At 35.3% G+C, this 18,079-nt stretch overlaps 1 protein-coding gene across 2 annotated transcripts in view; it reads left to right on the plus strand.

Moving 5' to 3' along the window:
• Nucleotides 1–18,079, plus strand: part of PCNX1 (pecanex 1) — a 157,501-nt gene that overhangs the window by 32,548 nt on the left and 106,874 nt on the right. For both annotated transcript variants that reach the window (XM_032482298.1, XM_032482299.1), the window contains exons 2-5: nucleotides 615–823; nucleotides 10,150–10,255; nucleotides 15,485–15,530; nucleotides 16,321–16,410. In XM_032482298.1, coding sequence (XP_032338189.1) covers nucleotides 615–823; nucleotides 10,150–10,255; nucleotides 15,485–15,530; nucleotides 16,321–16,410 — 451 coding nt within the window. The remainder of the gene's footprint in view (nucleotides 1–614; nucleotides 824–10,149; nucleotides 10,256–15,484; nucleotides 15,531–16,320; nucleotides 16,411–18,079) is intronic.

Genomic DNA, 18,079 nt, shown 5'->3' on the forward strand with positions numbered 1-18,079 from the left:
CATTAAGAATGTTTATGTTCTCAAAAAGGTTACAGAGAACGCATAAACAGGGATTAAATGTATTTGCATCACAATCCCTGTCTGACTTATGTATTGTGTAATGGGATATCTTAACTTTCTATATGTATTATAAGCTTTCTGAAAGCTTGGACTTTATTTATACCAGTGCTGTCCAATGGAAATGTAATGCAAGCCACATACGTAATTTAAAATTTTCTGGTAGCCACCTTAAAAATAAGTTAAAAGAAACAGGTGAAATTAATTTAATACTGTATTTTATTTAATCCAGTATAATCTAAATATATTTCAACATGTGATCAGTATAAAAATTGAGATATTTTGCATTCTTTTTTTCATACTGAGTCTTCAAAATCCAGTGTTATTTTATTCTTAGTGCACATCTCTATTTCGACTAACCACATTTCAAGCACTCAACAGCCACACGTAGCTGCTGGCTACTGTATGCGGTAGTGCTGTCTTGTACTTTCACAACTTGGTGCTAGGAATACAATTGTTGCTTTGTGTGAAAATGTTTATTTATCATTTTGGTTACAGGTTTCTCTAGTTGAATAAAGTATTTTAAAATGCCTGTCTTTATTTTCTTTCTCTTAAAGGCCCTTCCTTCTTCCATGATTATAGTAGCAATTTATTGTCCTGTGATAGCTGCTGTTTTCATTGTTCTGAAGATGGTCAACTATCGACTCCACAGAGCACTTGATGCTGGAGAAATTGTAGATAGGAACGCAAACGAGTTCCCAGATCAGCGAGCCAAAGCTGAGCAAGGCAACTGTTCAACAAGGAGAAAAGACAGCAATGGCCCCAGGTAAGGAAACCCACGTCACCGGGTGTGTAACAACGTACAGTGATGCGTGTGTACTGTGATGTGATTATTGTGCCACGCCTGTTCTGCTCATGCGGTTTTAAGGCAGTGGTAAGTCTTAACACTACTGATACAGTGACAGGTACGATTGTCACGTTAGATCACAGCAAAGCTAACTGGCTAACTGGGGATGAATCAGTATCTTTGGCCTTATTAATAAATAACATGACAGAACAGTAATTGTCTTAATAGCAAAATAGTTATTCACACTGAAGACCAAAACCAATGAAAATCAGCTTAAAGAAAGAGTAAAATATGGCTTATAAATCTAAGCATTTAGTTTTTATTTATACATACAAATAAAATGTATAGATCTTAAGTAAATTGTGGTAATATTTTACTTGACATTTATAATCTACGTTTTTCACTTAATCTATTGTACAGTTTTTTTCAATTTTATGTTCTCACCTTAGAAACTTAGCCGTTCCTTCCCTGGATCTTAACATAACTGACTTCTTAGGGTTCAGCTCTGTAGATGACACCCCATTCCTGGAGGCTTTCTTTTCCTGTCTCAGCTAAAATATTCCCCCTGCTGCTCTCAGTCACGTTCTGTCCCACTTTCTCTTTCTGACAGAGGGATTTACCATATTATACTCAAAAGGTTGTTGTGATGTTATAGAAATCATAGGTACCACTAACAGCTCTTAAACAGTTAACTGTGTGAGCTCTCTTTGGCCTATTCAGTCCTCAGAGCATTTCTCTGAGATGGATGCTGTTATTATCCCTGATTTACAGGTGTGAAAGTAAGGTGAGAAGATCGAATAATCCAGGCAGTCAGGCTCTGGAGTCTGTGCTTTTAACCACGGTGCCATGTTCCCATTAAGAATGCTATGAGATATTTCAGGTGTCCAGATATAAATAATGTCACTGAAAATAGGCACTTGTCTATTAAGAAAGGTAATGTTCCTATGTATTCTCCAGGGACTCAAAGGCTTTATTTATCCCTTTTCAATTACATTTTTCTCCATCCCTAACATGATTACCCTGTCTATTGATCAGATTTTTTACCTTTGTAGTAATTTTGTTAATAGCGTTAATCACTACCTGAAATTATCTTACTTAATCATTTGTTTGCATTTATAAGCTTCTTGAAGTCAGGGCCTTGTTTTTCTTACAAACTATTATATTCCTAGGTTCTAAAACAGTGTCTTGCACTGATAGGTACTCAGGAAATATTTTGAACTAGTGAAACATTTTTTCGGTGATAATATTTTTAATGATAACAGTATTCTGTTTTGTGGATATTACCATAATTTAGCTATCTAATTTTTAGTTATTTTGATTATCTTCCAATTTAAATTTAAATATTAGATCATTGTGATGTTTAAATTTTAAATGAGTAAATTTTTTATCATGATTTAGCAAAAGTAGAATTACTAGAAAGCTACACCCATTTAAAAAATTTTGAATATCTTTTGCCAAATTCTGATGATTTTTACCTTTTAATTACTGTGATGAGCAGTTTGAGGGCTTCTTTTTTGTACTTTTGTAACACTGAGTACTTAGTATTTCCATAAACGGGTACATATCTCATTATTTAATTTTTCAGTTTTTGGATTACCAGTGAAATGGAGGTATTTTTCTTGTGTTGTTCCATTTATATTTGTTATTTTGTGAATTGTATATTTTTCTCTTGTTGGTTAGTTTTTTGCTATAGATTTGGAAAAGATTCTTATTTATGAAGGATATCAATCCTATCTTTTGTGTCAAATACTTTTCCTCACTTTGTGGCATTTAATTTATGTATTTATATGCCACAATTTTTTTCTGATCTATTCTATTCTATAAGTGTTCATTCTGTCTGTGATACCAAGTTTTGTAAGATATTTTTCTTCTCCCAAATTATGTAAATATTCACCTGTATCTTCTTTCGGTATTTTTTCATTTTGTTTTTTCCTCTTAAATTGTATTCAATCTGAAAACATTCTAATACATTTATTTTTTTTAGATTTGTTAGTACCAACAACATTGACTAAATAATGCATTTTTTCCCCAGTAATTTTCAGTGCTTGCTTTTTCACGTAGCATACTTGTGTTACGTCCATTTCTGGGCTTTGTTTTCTGCCCCATTGACCTCTCTTTTTGTTTATAACATACTATTTTTATGGCTTTTAATAGGCTTAATACGGAGCAATCTGAATCCCTCTTCATTGTTTTTCTTTCCATATTATTATCATGCATATGCTTATTTAGTTTTTTGTGAGGTGTTCCTTTGTGTGCTCATCCTCCAGAAAATTTCAATAGAATTTTTATGATAATTGTATTGCATTTGGAGAGAACTTAACCTTTAAAACAGGAAGTGTCACTTAGAGACATGGTGTATATAAATCCACTTACTCACTTGTCTTTTAACTAAACTTTAACTTTTAATCTAAAATTTCAGATTTTTTTTTTTTTTGATGGATTCTTCACAGTTCTAAAATCTATTCTATTTCTGTTAGGAAATACATACCCTCATTTAGGGGGTAGGCAAACAGAATGTAGATTCTGCACTTAATCTGCAGGGGCTTGAATCACTTCCTGATAGTATGACCTTGGGGGAGTTACTTAAGCTTTTTATGCCTTGGTTTCCTCATCTGAAGAATGAGACAAATAATAGTGCTATGTCATAGGATTACTAGACAGAATAAATGAGGCCATATATGTAAAGTACTTAGAACCATTTCTGTTTTTTCTTGTTTTTTTTTAATTTTTAGAACCATTTCTAATACATGGTAACCACTCAGTAATTGTTAACTCTTATTATTTCTGGATAATTGTATATATTTTTAATTGCTTCTGTTACTGAATTTGTCTATTTTTCTTTTAGTTTTCAAAAAATTTTACTGGGAAATACATTTCCAAACAGTGTATCAATTATATGTATAGTTTAGAGAATAATAATCAAGTGAATACTTAGTTGCCCACCATACAGCTTAAGTAATAGGACATTATACACTTATCATACAAGTCTTCATGTACTCCTTTCCCATTTCATTCTACTCTTTTTCCTGCAGGAGTGACCATTATACTGAATTTTTTGGTAATGATTTCCTTGCTTTTCTTTATACAGTCTTTGTATATATTCCTAAACATAGATTATTTAATTTTGTCTGCCTTAGAATATCCTAAAGAAAATCATACATAAGTATTTCTCTGTGAAGGGCTTTTTTTGTGCAGAATTTTGCATTTTATGGACTTACCCATGTTGATGTTTATAGCTGTCATGTTTGTGTTGTATCATCCACCACTGTAGGAACAGATTACAGTTTATCCATTCTTTTATTGATAGTCATTCAGATTCTTTTTTTTTTTTCCTCTGATAACATAATTGTGTATGTTTCTTGGTGTATCTAGTATATGTAAGCTGATTCATAGGGTATTTTTATGTTCAGTTTTATTAGGTAATTCCAAGCTTTTTGCCAAAATGATTGTACCAATTTATACTCTAACCATTAGTGTGCAAAAGTCCTTATTGTTTCACATCCTCATCAATATTTGATATTGGTTAGCTTTAACAGTTTACCATTTTAACAGGTGAGTGTTAGGTGTGTCTCATTTTGAGCTTTAGTTAACATTTCTCATTACTAATAAGGTTGAACATCCTCTGTCACATGTATGGTCCGTTTAAGTTTTCTGTTCTTTCTGGTGCCCATTCATGTCTTCTTTCACTTTTCTTTGGAGTTCTCTTTTTCTTATTAAGAAGAAGGAGTTTTAAAAAAGGTATTTATTATACTGTTCTTTTATTGGTTATATGCATTACAGACATCTTTTCCCAGTTTGTAGCTTGTCATTTTACTTTTCTTAAGGTTCCTTAGGATTATCACACATTCTTAAATTTAATGTACAATTTATCATTTTGGGGTTAATTAACATTTTTGTATCTTGTTTAAGAAATTATTTCCTACACAGAGATCAGGAGGATATTTTCCTGTGTTGTCTTTGTAAAAATTGTATGTTTTTCTGTTGTACATTTCTATTTTACTGGAAATTATTTTGGTCTGTTATCAGGTAGGGATTCAAGGCTTGTTTTCTTGTTTTTTACTTTATGAATAACCGGTTTAATCAGTATTTGTTAAACACACTGTCTTTTCCTTGGTGATCTGCAGTACTCATAAGTTTTCATATCTGGTGGGTGTGTTTCTGGGCGCTCTCCTGTTTTGTTGATCTAGTTGTTTGTGCCTGCACTGTTATCACACTGTCCTCATTACTATAGTTTTATAGCATGACTTTTGCTCTCTGGTGGGGCAGACCTCTGTCTTGTTCTTTTTCAGGAGTGACTTTGCTATTCTTGGCTCTTTGCTCTTTGGTATAAACTTTAGAGTCTGCTGAGCAAAGTCTGTAAGAACTTAAGAGTTTTTATTGGAATTACATTGGATATGTAGATTCCTCTGCTGATAATTAATATCTTTACAGTATTGAATCTCTCCATTTAGTCTTCTCTAATGTCTTTCAGTAAAGGTTTATCATTTCTCCATTAAAAGGCTTGCATAGCTTTTATTAAATTTGCCAAATAATTTTGTAGTTTTTCTGCTATTATATAATTTTCATAATTACTTTTTGTTTTTCTCCCTTTATTTGTAGCAGTTTATTTCATATCCAGCAACCTTATTAAACTCCCTTATTGATAAAACTTTGTAGGTTATTTCCTGACTTTTCATAAATGATGACAGTTTTGTTTCTTCCTTTCTAGCCCTTATGCTTCTTGTTTACCTTTTCATTGGCTATGACTCCTAGCACATGATTAAATTGAAATAGTACTGGTGTACATCCTTGTCTTTTTCTCATCTTAAAAAGAGTGTTTTTAAGTTTCACCATTAAATAAGATCTTTGTTGGGGGAGGGTATAGCTCAGTGGTAGAGTGCATTCTTAGCATGTACGAGGCCCTGGGTTCCATCCCCAGTACCTCTGTTAAATAAATAAATAAACCTAACCCCCCCCCCCAATAATATAAGTTCTTTGTTGTAGATTTTTGCTTTTGACATCTCCTCTCCCCCACTCTTCCACTTGCAAATCTCTGTTCTGAGGAACAGAAATGAGCAGGAAAATAAATACTCCTATCACTGTGCTTGCTATGTTAGAGCTGTCAGCCTGTTGCATGAATGAGTGAGTACAGTAGGAGTGACTGCTTGTGCTTCTGGCTTTCATTGGCCATGGTATAGCAGTTCAAAAATGCTTATTAAATCTTTGTCTTAAAGAAAGAGTCAAAGTCATTAATGTTTGTATTACATTTCTAACCTTTCAGGAGAGGAAATTAACACATTGAATTTTAAGATTTGAATACGAATGTTTTGGAGACAGACCGATTTTTCTTTGTTTCTTACACAGTAATGCTTGCAGTATTATAAATTAGGGATCCATTTAAAAGGTATGCAAGTGAATTTTGGGCTGAATTTTCTGAAGATTTATTCTGTTTAGGGACTTCGTTTTCATCTATTCATACCTTTATGAACATCCTTTTAATCTAGATTAGATTTATGAATTTAGTACTGTAATGGTCCTATGAAGTTTCTAATGAAAGCCTGAGCAGTTAATGATACTAATAATCAGCAAATTAATTTGTGAACTTTTCTTTTTATGATTCAGATTAGACCCTTTCTGCTTTTCTGCCTTTCCCTGTACCTGGTATTTTTTTTTTTTAACAGATGAGGAAGTTAAGGCATAAAGGTAGAGATTCCCTGAATTTGGTGTATTGCTTACTGCAGTAGACCACTTTGCTTCTGTGAGAATTGTAAACTACTGTACTTTCCAGGTACGTGCTGAAATCTCCATTGCTGAAAATCTGCAAGTCTTGCTAATAAAGAAAAGTTTTACTTAGTTAATTTATACATTAGGACACCTACAGCTGACTAAAAACTCTACTTCTGAATTTATAGAGAAGAAAAAGGGACAATAAATTTGCAAGAGGATTTGTTTTTTCTATGAAAGGAGCTGTTTGTTTTTTCCTTCATCTTTTTTTGCTCCCTTAATACCTCCTTCCCCCGTGTTGACCATTGAGCATTAGTTGTAGATTATTTCTCAACTGAAGATGATCTTGCATCCCGGGAGATGTTTGGCAATAGTTGGAGACATTTTTGGTTATCACAACAAGGAGAAGTGCTACTGGCATCTGGTGGGTAGAAGTCAGGGATGTGGCTAACATCCTAACAGCGCACCGGATGGTCTCCTGCAGTCAATTATGTGGCCTAAAATGTCAGTAACGCTGAAGTTAAGAAACTTTCCGTAGATAATGGTGTTTACTTTTGGTTTTGAACTGGAAAGAGCGCTTCAGTGCCTATTTGTTAAAAGACATTAATGGTGTCTTAGACTATAGACTTTAGAGTTAGACCTGGTGTTCAAATCTTGTCTCAGTCCTGGCTGGTTATAAGTACCTACATTCAAGTGTGTGGGGTAAGAAACAGAAAAAACAGATATGACAAGACATTGTAGAGTGCTGAGTGAGTATTGTTTGTAGCTTCCTTTCCCACCTGAACTCCATATACCAGTGTCGTGGCTTATGTCTCCTCTGAGATCTTAGGAAAGTTTTTACACCTTTTGGTTTTCAGTTTTTTTTCATTTGTGAAATGAGGATGATAGTATTTATGTCATAGATTTTAAGGAATATTTCATGAGAAAATGCAAATAAAGCACTTGCTTCTATGACTGGAATGTAATAAGTACTTAGTAAATATTTGCTTTGTTATTAACTATAACTTTACCTTCTAATTGTAATCATTTGGGCTTGCTATCAGAAGTGATGTATGAAACTAGGCAAGATTGTCCATCAACTGATGAGTGAATAAACAAAATATGTTCTATACATACAGTGAAATATTACTTAGCCATAAAAAGGTAGAAAGCACTGATACATGCTACAACATGGATGAACCTTGAAAGCATTACGTTAAGTGAAAGAAGCCAGTGGCAAAAGACTGCATAGTATGTGATTCCATTTATATGAAAAAAAAATGCAGAATGGGCAGGTTATAGAGTTTAGTACTATGATTAGTAGTGTTAGTATTAGCCATTACGTAGATTAGTGGCTGCTTAGGGCCGGTGGTGGAGAGCAGAGGGTGGGTGGGAACTTCCGGTTGGGGAGTAATAGCTAAATGGCTTTGTTTTTCAGATGATAAAAATATTCTAAAGTTGACTGTGATGATGGCTGCATACCTTTGTGAATATACTAAAAATCATTGAATTGCACAGTTTCAGTGGATGAATTGTATGGTGTATGAATTATATGTCATTAAAGATGATGCATATAAATAAGGCAAGATGAACGTTCTCTGTCCTTTCTGTGGTATTGAGTATTTTATTCCTTGGTCTTCACCTTGCTTTCCATCTCCTGATTTCTTTGCAGTCTGAATTAGAGAATGCATTCCAGTGGAGTTAACAGTAATACTGGTGGGTATTACTCATCACTTGTTCAGTGAGTGATAGCTGCCTGTATATACAGACTTAAGATTTTACCAGATTAGAAAAATATTTCTCATTCTGGCCTTGGCAGTCTATGTGACTTAACACCAACTTGGCCAGCAGTGCTTGAACATATTCTACTTTTCTCACACATGGACATTTGTATGCAGAGCCGGCCATCCAATTTGTAACTGAGTTCCAGTATGTTTTATTTCTGTAAATGGGTAGCAAGTTAGAAAGCTAATTTCCATTCTTGGACATTAGTTAGCTAACTGTAGTCAGTGGCCTAGAGTTAGGGGCCATGTAAGCAAACAGGGATATGATAGTTATGAGACCATTAATTAAAAAAAAAGCAAACAACTAGAATTCAGACAGCTATAATGATAAATACATAAATGGAAGGTATACTTGTAAGCAAATTCTGTTTTGCTTGTACCTTTTGATGCAGCTGTTGGAATACCCCATCCACACAGACTTAAAGTAATTTATGGCTCACATGGCTGAAAAGTCTGTGTTGAGGGATGTCTTCAAATGTGGCAAGGTGCAGAATTTCAGACATCTCCATGGTTCGCTTCACTGGGCTGTGCTCCTTTCTTTTAGTTGGCTTCTAAGGCTTTCCCCTAATGGTGGTGAAAGGGCTACAGCAGGTCCAGGACTTAAGTCTTCTCAGCAAACACGGCGAAGTTTCCTCTCTCAACAATAGAACACTGCTGGCCTGATTCACGCTAGCCTGATTAGGTCATGTACGTACTCGAGAACTGTTGATTGTTATGACTAAGAGATTGGGATATGTGGACTGACTCTGGCCAGTGGAGCTCACCCCTCCACCTGGGAGTGGGTCAGCAGTACCTAGAACCATTTGAGAGCTTGGGGTGAGGTGGTTCACCAGAAGAATTTCAGGTTGCTTTTTGTTGTTGTTAACCAGGAGTTTGAATTAGATGCTGGATGGCAAAACAGCTTGTATCCACAGTAAAGTTCAGCGGACATACTAGAGCTTTTATCTTTGATAATAATAGCTAAAAAATGCATTGAGTTACTTTGTATACCAGGTAGAATGAGTAAAAAAAAAAAAACTATGGGCAGAAAATGGAATTATGGTAACTTTTAGGCCTCAATTGTTCTAAAAGTTGTGTTCCTGAGGAAACTTATTATAAAATTGTCTAAGTGTTTTGACGTTTGGTGTGATATTTTTTCGTGATTTGGGATCCTGTTATCTCTAAGTACTGTCTGTGGGCTTCCTCAGTTCTTTGAACCTAGTACTTTTCTCTCCTTTGCCTCTCATAACTGTATAGCATCTTCTCACTTTTTAACTTGTACCTTCTAACTCAAACTTAGGTTTCTGGTTCTGTAAAATAAGTTATATCCCAGGTAAATTCTCTTAACTTAAAAAACACAAGTTCAAATAGCTTGACCAGGACAGTTGTTCTCAGGCGTCCTCCTTATGGTGTCACGCAGCTCAGTCAGACCGTGCTCATGGGGAGATCAGGTCCTATGAGATCTGATTACTTTCTGTGTTTACCACTGACCGATTTCTCTTTGCTGTCGGGAAACAAAAGGCAAGTCATTGCTTGGCTGGAGTGGTTTTATGGCACATATCATTAAATAGTGCTATATTTAGTGTGCTGCAATTGTAATCAAGGCCAGTTTCTAATGTTGGATTGTATAAACAGTTTGGGAGAGAGTTTTAAATATTTTGGAGTATGACATGATTATAAAATAGTTCCAATGGTCAGATTTATAAAAGAAGGATGATTTTTTTTTCGATTTGCTCTGTTAAATATCTAAACCTTTGTTTTACAGAAAAAAGTATAATAACTTAAAAAAATGCAAAAAGAAAACCATTGAAGTCAGAATGTTGACAGTTACTCTCCTTTTCTCGTTTTTTTTTCCTGCAGTGATCCTGGTGGGGGGATTGAAATGTCTGAGTTCATTCGAGAGGCCACACCCCCAGTTGGTTGCAGCTCAAGAAATTCTTACGCTGGCCTGGATCCAGGCAACCAGGTAGGAACCTGTGCTGTTTTGTTTTGCTTTTCCCTCCTCTTGATGGTGGTCCTAGGTGCTCTCTGGTCTGTAACAGTCAGTTGGTGTTTAGGTTTATCTTGCTGATTAATAATTTTTTGATTGTTTACTGATCATCTTCTGTCAATATTTTAAACAGAATTTTCACATTAATTAAGTACCTTGTTGCTGAGCACATACCATGTGTCATTGCCTGGGGATAGTTCTGATCAAGACAGTTGTGGTGAGTGCCCCTGGGAAACTGAACTTCTAGTTTGTGCTTATTTCCCATCACAGGGTCTGGAGAAGTATGGATGTCAGTGGTTATCCCTAGTTTAAACATGGCAAAAAAAAAAAATATTAACCTCAGAGTCTCACAGTGTTCAAGACGTTAATGGAGCTGGGAATAGAATACAGATCTGCTTTTGCCAATTCTGATGCCTTTCTGCTATGTAACTTTTAACTTAAAATAGTAACTGAAAGTATTATCTCAGAACTCGGTTGAAGGCAGCTGTACTCTCATGCTGTCTAACCTTTTTGCTGCTGTATTTCTCTTTTTCATCCTAAGCATCTCCCACACTAATCAAAGTCCCAGTTATTGCTGCTCGCCTTTCTCAGCAGTGACCACACCAGCTAGAATAAAATTCTGTAAGCATAAGGTAGTAAACTTAGTGAGAAACTTCAGAGGGCTTCTTATACTAAAACTTGAGATAACTGAGTTTCAATGGTCATTACGTCAGCACTTTTATTATATAGAAGAAGGAGCAGCTGAGTTATATCAGGGTCTAGACTAGACCCCACTTCTTGATTTTCTGTCCAGTTGCACTGTTTGTGGATTGAAACCACTCTTCCCTCCTCTTCCTCTTTTCTACTCCAGAGACTTCGTCCTCTTTATTTTCTGGCCTGACTCTAACTCTTGTTAAAACCATCCCCTATTCCTCAAGACTTGCAGAGACTCTGTGGTGTTGGCCCCTTTCTCTTGCAGATGAAGCCCACCCTTCTGGTATTTATTTGGCACTGAGTTTTTGGTGTACGATGATGTGTAGTCGTTGACAGGTCTCCGCAGTGGAGGTTGCCTTCTCTTCTCCGCTGTCTGTGTTCTGCCTTCTGCACCACTGACTTGCAGTTATGACTGCTGATTACCTTTGTCTAGATAGATAGTAGACATTTAGTGGTAGACTTCAGGCCTGCTTCTCATTTCACAGATGGACGAGTAGCAGACCAGTTCTCCTGACTGTCCCGCAGCATTCTACTATTCCACATTGTTAGCCCTACTCTAAGAATAGTATTATGAAAAACACCATAGTCTGTGAATCAGAATCTTGAATAGGGTCCTGTTTCCTAACATATTTTGATAGAAAATTGCCTGTATTTGAATGGTATTTCTGATTTAGACTTCGAGGGGATGCATGTCGGTAACAGTTTTAGCTGTGATTGGGTGTAGAGCAGCTATACCAGGTCCTTAAGTTTGTCTTCTTTCTGTAACAAGCAGATGGAGTAGGAAAGGTCCCAGTTAAAAAAAACAAACAAACGTGGAAAAGGGCTACGACATTTTATTTAGGCTGATACGTTTTAAGTTTCAGTGTTTACAGTGCTGGTTTGAAGGAAAGTGCTGCTGGTCTTTGATCCTCTTTTTTGTTGGTCTTGTGCTTTTCTCAGTCTCTTTTTATAGAATGAAATGACTTGGTCCTTAAATATGGCTGCACGTTTTGTATTCTTAATTAAACCTGGCCTTTCTTCTTGCTGATGAATGTTGGCAATGTCAGCTTACCCTCAGGAGTAAGCCTGCATCTTTCCAACAGACTTTTCAGAGAACCACACCTTTAAAATTTTTTTTTGATAGGACAGATGAAAGGGGCACAGCAGTGGCCGGCCTCCTTCGGTAGCTGCCCTTGGCATTGTGTGTCCATTGGAACTTGCCCTGCTTGTTTTAGGGAGGAAGTCCCATCTTGACTGTAATTACAGCATGATTGCACCTAAATGCACAGAACACCTTATTTGGTTTTCCTTAAAATATTAACTCTTGGATTAAAAAGGGGCAGATATTAGAGGCTATTATACTACTTGGATTTTGGTGTTTTAGTTTTATACAGTTTATGACAAAAGAAATTATTGACATAATTATTGTTATCCTTTAGGGAACCTGAAGTAGGGAAGTAAAGTTGGGCTTTTTAATATATTGATAGTGTTATTACCAGTACAGAGATACCATGTTTCCTGTACCTGTTTGACTATGTGGCACTTACGACACCTTATCACAGTTGTCTATAAATGTCTTCTGTACTAGATAGTGAACTCCTTGAACATAGTGACTCCGTCATAGTCATTATCATTCTTTCCTTCTTGCTTCCACTGCCCTTCTCTCCTCCACCTTCTACTCCTTCTCCTTTCTCCCCACCCTCCTTTTTTTTTTTTTTTTTTAATGTCCTTTACCTCCCTCTTTTTCCATTTGTCACTTTTCTTCCTTTAAATATTTTAGTGTCTGATAGTATTCAGGCATTTTACTTGTTTGGGTGGGAGAGTGGGTCTTACCCTCAGAGTTTGCAATTTCATAGTAAAAGTCTGGAAGTAACTGAAGTTATAAATATGATACATGTTACCAAGGAACTATAAGTACAAGATACAAAGTAATAGTTGCCATAAGAATGCCATAGGAATTTTTTCAGAGGAAAAATAATTGTTTCCAGCTAGAAAGAGGGGCAAGGCTTCATGGAGGAGGTGACCTTGCCTGATGGCTCTTTAGTTGGAAGTAATTTTTCTTCTGTGACATCCGTTATCCTTCCTGGACCTTTCCTTTGGCACTTACCAAAGAGAAGAAATGCTGGACCATTTTAGTTTGTGCAAACCATGTAAGTAAAAACTTCACCTCTAAATGTAAGAAGGTATCATTTTTGTGGTAATTTTTTCCTCTTCCAAATGTGTTTATTTTTAGGAAATTAACAAATGAAGGAAAGCAACAAGAAGAAAATAAAAATCATCCATCATGTCATAATCAAAAAACCCTTTTAAACAAAGAGGGATTTTAGTGTGCTTGCTCTTTGGAGCTTGACTCTCCTTACTGAATAGATCATGAATGTTAATGTCATTAAGAGTTTTTCTACAGTGACATTTTGGGGAATGCATTGCATTCTTTTATTTGTATGTACTGTGGATTATAGTCCTGATCCCCTATTGTTTCAAATGTGAACAGTCACGACTCTGTTATATCTTGGGGCAATAAACTTTAAATAATATAAATAGATAAACATGAGGAATAAAATATAGCCATCCATTATATCCGTTAAGATTGCTTTTGTCAGCAAATAATTGAACTCAACTAATTAAGTAACTTAAAGAAATAGGAGTTTATTTTTGTCACCCAAGTTTGGAGGTGGTTGTATAGCATTTGTTCAGCAGCTCAACAATCTTAGGGCTCCAGGTTGGAATTTCCCTGGTTCTTTTGGCTTTTCCTTAGAGTTGCAGGATGAGCACAGAGGCTTCAGTTATGATCCTGTTGGAAAGTGAGAAGCAGGTGCAGAGTGGGGTGGGGAAGTTGTCCGTGGTCATCATCTTCTCAGACATGGAAATGCCTTTCCCAGAAGCCCTCCAGCAGACTCCTGTTGATTCACTGACCAGAACTAGGGCTAGTCAGATCCATGCCCTCTTCTCATAAATCACTAGATATATGCCCAACATCTGAACAAAGTGGGAAGCTTATTAAGAAGAGAAAAAGGAAACACTTTGAGGATGTGAGCATATGACTACCATATGCATATTCAAAAAGCTTTTTTTTAAAGTTTAAATTCCTAGAAGGGTATGCATAAAGTGGTGGTTTTTTGTTTGCTTACTTGTTTTTACATTTCTGCATAGGAGTTTATATGTTTATTATTCTAGTAGTAAAATAATATGTTAGTTTTATAACTTGCCTAGCAGATGTAGTAAGAATGAAACTTCTTTTGCAGTAAAATGCTTTTTGGCCTTTTTCTTTCTGTCTAGTTTACAATGCCTTTTATGGCTAACTGAAAGCAGGAATTAGGAAATTTAAGGAGAATCAAACTTAGTAAACAGTTCAAAAATATTACGAAGTTCATTTTTTTTTTTTTACTGGTTACATGAAGAGTTTCTTAATAGTTTTAACCTTTAAATTCTTATTTTTACTTACTTTTTCACTGATGTTTTAACTTTTATACAATAGATTACACATATTAAGTGTACAGCTCACTGGATTTTTACATATGTGTGCACCCGTTTAATTGCCATCCAGATCAAGAAAATCCCTCATGCTCCTTCAAAGTCAATATCAACCTATATTTTGACAAATTTTTGTTGTGTACTCCTGTCCTGCTGAATCAATAAAAGGAAAGATTTGGTAAAATATAAAGTATTATTTAACTATTCTTAATTTTATTATAAGATGTTAAATTTGCTTAACTATTTTCTTCTTGAATTCTCCTTGAAAACAGGTTACAGAAAGAGTTACTTAGACTTGTTCATTTAGTAACTGTCATGTTGTTATGTTTGGTTTCCTTAATGTGTTCATGGAGTTTATCATATTTGTTTATATGATTTTTATGGTTGTATAATAAATAATGGCTATGAAATTTTAGGAAATTGTGGTATCATTTTGAATATAAGCAGATTTTAGTTTTCTGTTGCAGTTTATGCTAAAAATTTGTTTTTTATGGATGCCTTAGGTTTTTTTTTTATTCTTTAAAAATATGTCAATAGCAGTCTGTAAAGAAGTACTTACTTTTTGTCTGGAACTCAGGAAAGGACATATTGATACATTAACAATTTGACAGTAAGATTTTGGTTGCCCTTTATAGCATATGTTAATATAAAATTTGTTCTCCAAAACTTGCCTTTATATGCTCTGATAAGTCTAAATTTATTTCAGGTAGATTTAACACCTAGTTTTGCTCTTGTTTATAACTTGAACATACTGTGATGCAAGTAAAAAACAGTAACTGTGTGACATGGATTGCTTGAGGTTAGAGGCTCTCCCCTTGGGGAGTCCAGAGCGTGCAGAGGGATATGGTGTCCCAGCGTGTCTGTGCTGTACGCGCAGCATGTGCCGCAGCAGACAGAGGCGGTGGCTCTGATGCAACACGCCTACCAGGCATCTTTAATATTGGCAAAAGTGACTGATAACATATTTTGATAATATAACTGCATTTGGTAATCTTGCTAGTTTATATTGATGGCATAGCTAGCATTTTAATTAGTTTGATTTACTTCATGTCATGTTTTCAGATTGGATCTGGTTCCTCTCGTCTTGGAACAGCAACAACCATTAAAGGTAGACGTGATCTAACTTGAAAGTTACCTCTGACTTTAAATTTCTATTTTGGTCGTAATAAAGGTAACACAGTATCATTTATTCACGTGTAATGAAAAATAATTCTCAGTTACTTTGTAGATAAAATTATATATCTTAACATTAAAATCATTTGATTTAAATTATGTTCCCCTTTCATCATCCAAATTTCATAAAAGTACATGCCAATTTGCATTACTTTGTATGAATTTTAAATTTTGATCTATGAGGAAGTTCCTCCTTGAGGGAAAATACTTTCATGGGTTTTGGTGAAGTTCATGGAAAACTAAGTAATTTAATGTGAAACCTTTTGAACACAAATAAGACACTAAAAAAGAAAAATTTTTTCCTATATATGCCTTCTATTCAATACATCTATTTCAATTAAATTCATTATTATTTTTCACACTGTAATTTTACAACTTACTAATTTTCCCTGGGAGGGAATTTTATGTTGTTTCAAGTTGTTATTGCATAATTTGCATTTCCTTTTTAAAACTGCTCTCTTTAAAGAAATAGCTGTATTAGCTAATGTTACGGAGCTTTCCATATTATTTGGTTTGTAGCACTTCGAGAATAATTATGTGACCTGACAGTCCATGATACTGCTCATTAGTTTAATGCATTTTCCATTATTATAACCCTTGATTTACAAAAACTGCTGTAGTTAATAGGTGTCTACTGTATTCCTTGATGTCTTTCCTTGTTATGCCATACTGTACAGCCTTTACTTTTAATATAATATCTTCATGTGTCTCTCTTAACTTTGTAGGAGATACAGACACAGCTAAGACTTCTGATGATATCAGTTTAAGTCTGGGCCAAAGCTCTAGTCTTTGTAAGGAAGGAAGTGAAGAGCAAGGTAAGAACATTGTGTTTCCTGGTGACATTATGTATTGTGGTGACTAGGGTGAGTTGGTACAGTATGCTGCTCATATTTTGGCAGAAGTTTATAACAATTTGATACGGTATTTTTTTAGAAACATTGAACAAAATGACTTGCTAGGGTAACAGTAAGAGTTATAAGTACTTTTAGCTTTCTGAAATTCCTGTATACATATTCTGCCAAGTAAACAGAGAAACTTTTTGAGCATATGCCCCAGAATGAATATGAGATGGGAGATAAGAATCTGCTATTCCTTTTGTTGGTCAGAGAATCTTGCCTAGCTCAGTGATAACCTCGTATGTAAAACTGTTCTTTTCCATTCGGTATGACCTCTAAATGCCAGCTGCTGCATTGTTGCCCAATCGCAGAAACAACAATGTCTTTTGACAGAGAGAAGTAACTTGCTGTTGGACTTAGAAACTATGCCTGCCTCCAACATGGTGCCCTCCTGTAGCAGATTTTTAATAGAAATTTTGGCTTTAAGTGATATTTTTTTCTCCTTACTCAATTCCATTATAAATGAGTATTTTGGATTTTATAGAGTTCCTTTTTTTTTTTTTAAAGAACTGCCATATTTTCAAATTTGATTTTTAATTTTTAAACATGAAAGGAGGGCTGTGTCATACCCATTTCAAGTGCAGATTATATAATCAACAAGCCAGAATTGAATTACAAACTTGTCTTCCTATTTCCAGTCTGTTGTTTTTATTAGCTATGGGTGGTGTTTGGTAGGCAGGCAGACCGATAAATTTCCTGTATTTAAGTAGGAAACTGATTTATGAGATTACAGATAGATTGCTGAATTAAAACATTTTCCCATTAATTTAGTACTAATTTAGTATTTTACCCAGGCTCAATTCTTACAAGCATGTTTTGTTACTGGTACTTGGAATTTTAGGTTTATCACTGTCACTTGCTTTTTTTGGAAGTACAGGAACCCATTCATTGTTAATTTGCTTTTGTGGACCACCCTTCACATCCTACCACTCCCTCCCTTAAAAATACTTCTCAACATATTTTATGGTATAGAAGCTATTTTCTTGTAAAAAGGAAAGTGAATTAATTACTTTGAGAATTACAGTATTCCTTCTATAATATATAATCATCAGTGTGTCTCAAAAGCTAGGTAATGATCTTAAAGGGGCTGGTGCCACTAGACTTATGGGTAATATGTCTGTTCTCATCTGGAAAGCACCTTGTGCGAGCAAGAATGTTGTAATCTGGCAGGCTGGGGATTATATTCACACAGATCTACCCTTGCAGATACATACTGACTGAGATAACGACGTATACGCTCACTGAGTGCGTGCTACTGCCCAGGAGAGGGGCGGCACACTTCTGTAAAGCTTGTGGGCCATGTGTCTCCCTCACAGCTGCTCAGCTCTGCCGTTGTAGTGTGAAAGGAGCCGTAAACAACATATAAATGAGCAGGAATGGCTGCATTACACTAAAGCTGTACTTGGAACAGCAGGAGGAGGGCCACTTTGGCTCTGTAGGCCTCCTTTTATCAAATCCTGGGTTAGGTCTTCTTTTAGGCACTTTATACACATTCACTCAGTTAATCTTCCTGGCAAGCATCTGCAGTAAATACCATTATTATTCTCACTTTATAGGAGAGCATGTTACGGCTTAGAGTGGAGTTATA

This window comes from Camelus ferus, chromosome 6 (genome assembly GCF_009834535.1).
Source record: "Camelus ferus isolate YT-003-E chromosome 6, BCGSAC_Cfer_1.0, whole genome shotgun sequence".
NCBI lineage: Eukaryota > Metazoa > Chordata > Mammalia > Artiodactyla > Camelidae > Camelus > Camelus ferus.